Source organism: Genypterus blacodes, unplaced genomic scaffold (genome assembly GCF_046128005.1).
Source record: "Genypterus blacodes isolate CSIRO-AG114 ecotype Tasmania unplaced genomic scaffold, CSIRO-AGI_Gbla_v1 ptg000480l_1, whole genome shotgun sequence".
NCBI classification, from domain to species: Eukaryota; Metazoa; Chordata; class Actinopteri; order Ophidiiformes; family Ophidiidae; genus Genypterus; species Genypterus blacodes.
The window spans coordinates 7,501-11,143 of record NW_027467241.1 but is presented as its reverse complement, the minus strand read 5'-3'; the positions used below and the strand labels follow the sequence as shown (position 1 = coordinate 11,143).

General features: G+C 48.9%; 1 protein-coding gene across 1 annotated transcript in view; it reads right to left on the bottom strand.

The window, feature by feature from the left end:
- Window positions 1–897: 897 nt before the first annotated feature.
- Window positions 898–3,643, bottom strand: part of LOC142990163 (sodium/calcium exchanger 1-like) — a gene marked incomplete at its 5' end in the record, with an annotated part of 7,095 nt that continues 4,349 nt past the window's right edge. The window contains one exon of the mRNA XM_076139902.1: window positions 898–2,248. Coding sequence (XP_075996017.1) covers window positions 1,869–2,248 — 380 coding nt within the window. The remainder of the gene's footprint in view (window positions 2,249–3,643) is intronic.

Here is a 3,643-nt window from a genome sequence, read left to right as displayed (position 1 = left end):
TGATTGAAAAAGGGCCGCATAATATTGGGGGTGGGGGGATTGGGGGGGTTTCCATTGCTTGCTTGTGGATCAGAGGTCTTAACATAAATCAAATATCACCGTTTTCACACACACACACACAAATGACAGAAGCTTCTTATATCATAATGTACATTTAGAAACACTGGGTGTGGTCATTCATCGCTTCGATTTGTCATTACCAACCCTGTCATCGTTACGGACCCTCAAGCATTACATCACTTCCTGCTCGGCTCTTCCCTCTCGACCCCTGTATGGCATCGTTTCATCTGGCTTTAGAGCTAAACAGTCTTGGATGCAAGTAGACCTCGTGGATCCGACCGCTCTCTCACGATGCACAGGGTCCAGACCAATCTGACCGTCGTCCTTCGTCGGTGTCAAACATGCGTCAAACATGCACGTGTCTGTCACTGAGGTTTCCCTTTTGTAACGCTGATCCATCACCCTGGACAAGTCTAAGTCCTGGACAAGTCAAAGTCCAAACCTTCTCGGTCCAACTCTTCTTGCTGTAGCATCAGTTCTTCTTCGTCTTCGTCGTCTATTTACACTGTACGTCAATTTGCACGGCAAAAAACAACAACACGTGACGCCATTGATAAGTTTAGGGAGAAAATGGGAGTGGGGGAGGGGGCGAGGCTGTTGATTGACGCAGGGAAAGGAGAGGAACTCAAGGAGGATTGGCTCAATTAAAGTGATGGCTTTGTCAGTGGTGATGGGATGGCGTTGGGGGGAGGGGGAGGAGTCACGGGCTACTTTCTATCTTCACAACTTTTACACAACTCAATAGCCTATAGGGGAGTGGATAAGGCAGGGGGGGAGGGGGGGGGGTTGTACAGTCTGTACAGTGGTGTGTGTGTGTGTGTGTGTGTGTTGGTGGGGTTTATTTTGCACAGTGTATTGAGGAAACGAGGGACGAGAGGAGGAACAGAAAGTTACAGGAGAGAGAGCGCGGCTTGGTAATGTTTTGTTCCACAGTCAGCCGTCCTCTGATCGCGATTCACTTGAGGGCTCCATGGTGTGTGTGTGAGTGCGTGTGTGTGCGTGCGTGCGTGCGTGCGTGCGTGCGTGCGTGCGTGCGTGCGTGTGTGCGTGTGTGTGTGTGTGCGTGTGTGTGTGTGTGTGTGTGTGTGTGTGTGTGTGTGTGTGTGTGTGTGTGTAGATGTAGGAGTGGGTGTTAAGTCACTGATTCAATTACATGTTGGAGTTACCATGGATATGAGGGGAGGGTCCAAGACAACGTCAGACTAAGGGAGCGAGAGTGAGAGAGAGAGAGAGAGAGAGAGAGAGAGAGAGAGAGAGAGAGAGAGAGAGAGAGAGAGAGAGGGAGGGAGGAATGTTTCTTCCTTCATTTGCAATCTCTTGCTCTGTTCTCACTCATACAGATAACAAACACACACTTTACTTTTCTCTCTTTGCTAAACTTTTCAATCTTCTCTCCCCGTTCATCTTTTAGCCTTCCTCTTCCCTCCCCTTCCTCCCTCTCTCTCTCTTTCTCTTTCTCTCTCTCTCTCTCTCTCTCTCTCTCTCTCTCTCTCTCTCCCGTTTGGCAGCGATTTCCATTGAAACATGAAACATTGAGTTCCACAATGGCTTAAATATTGATGGAGAGGCTCTTCACCTGAACAGTGATATCAATCTGGGTGAGACACTAAAACTTTGGATTCAAAATGTCAAATTTAAAGATAAGAGCAGCTTCTGGCAGATTCTATATAAGCGACATCAATCTTATCTGTCCAACCTCCCTCCCCTCCTCTCTGCTCCTCTCTGTTCCTCTGCACCATGCTCCCCTCTCTCTCTCTCTCTCTCTCTTTTATGGCAGTAGGTCTCTCTCCCTCTCCCCTCCTCTCGGTTTAGAACACCGTTATATGGCAGTAGGCCTCCAGCGAGGCCAGCAGGATGTAGACCAGCCACAGCGAGACAAACATCATCACCGTCAGAAGCTTGCAAGTCCGCGGCCCGCCCAGCTCGCCGCCGGCCACCGTGGGCCGCCGCCGGTAAAGCAGCGTGAGCACACACAACACAGCCCCCACGGTAAACAAGGAGACGGTGAAGGCCAGGTTTCCAGGATCCACTTTGAAGGGTTTGCCCTCGGAGCGCCAGGCGACAGCGGCGATGGTCCACGCCACACCAATGCCCAGGAAGACATTGACGGCATTGGAGCCGGTGACGTTGCCGATGGAAGCGTCGGCGTACTGGTCCTGGATGGCCGCCACTTTACTGGCAAATGTGTCTGGATGGAAAGAGAAAGATTTGACAGTGACATCAGAACATGGCTGGAAACAAGCAAACAAGCTGATTGGCTCATGACAGCCATGAATATCTCAACTCTAAACACCAGTAAACGCATTAGAGAGCCAAGTCAAAGAAAGCTGCTGCTACATTTCCCACTTTCCCTCTCTCTTCCATGTAGATTTCATTTCTAATTTCCTTTAATCCAGACTGGAAATGAAACACAAACGGATCCTATAGGAGCTTTCTGCACTGAAGGCCAGTCATTAGCAGATATACTGTATGAAATAGTCGCTGTCTAAAGCTGTAGGTGTAAGCAAGCGCACTTTGATGCTGAACATTCAGTGAGGAAACGCTAAGAAGCTCCAGCTGTGTTGGCAGGGTGCTGCCACGGAAACGGCAGCCAGCTATTCTACGCATGTTTGGCTTAAGTCTATTTTTAGACGCTGCTGTTAAGATGGCTTCAATTCTGTCAATGAGAAAAATCCTTCAATCCTTGTTGGGTTCCTTATGAGTGATGTTGTTAATAATACCTCTGCCAAGGCCTCACTCTTCCAACAAATAGGTGCAGACGACTAAGCCTAATATCCGTGTCTGAGGTGAAGGTTTGGGCATTTGAGCCGTCACGTCTTCTTTGTGTCTGCCAGTGAGACAGCAGTCAGCTTCAGTCACGGCCGTATGAGCTCAGGCTGCCTGTCAGGGTCGTAGACTACAAAGTGGAACTGAACTGGAACACTTTTTGAACAAACTTGTTTTCCATAAACGCTGGACAGAAATGCTGTAACACATCATCAGTACTTTTATTAAGCAAATCCTTAATGCTTTACTTTACTTTACTCCTAAGTTTTACTGCTGTATTGCTCTCAAATGACTGGAAACATTAGAAACATCTGTTCATTGGACCCAAAGCAGAATTTCCCCACTCATCATCACCTGGATCCACAAATCTGCTGTAAATTGGCCCCATAATCCTTTCGTGTGTCTCCAATGTAATAATGAGAAGCTAGAGGAGGGCTGAGAGAGGGAGAGTGTGTATGTGTGTGTGTGTGTGTGTGTGTAAGAGAGAGAGAGAGAGGGGGGGGGGGGGGGTTACGATAGCGATAGCAAGCCAGAAAATAGGTAACAAGAGGAGATTAATGTTTCTAACAAATTCCACACTCCCCCTCTGGAAGCTGTAATGACCTGCTGGACTTGGCCGCATGCAAGCTTGCATCACCCTCGACACCTCGAGCACCGCGAATATACCCCCGCAATCACACCCACACACACCTGAGCTACACAGTCCACACCAGTCAGGATGATGGATGGTTCTACTATAGTGAAAACACCATGGTCCAATAAAGGAAGGGGGGGCGGTGGGGCGGGGGGAGAGAGAGAGAGAGAGAGAGAGAGAGAG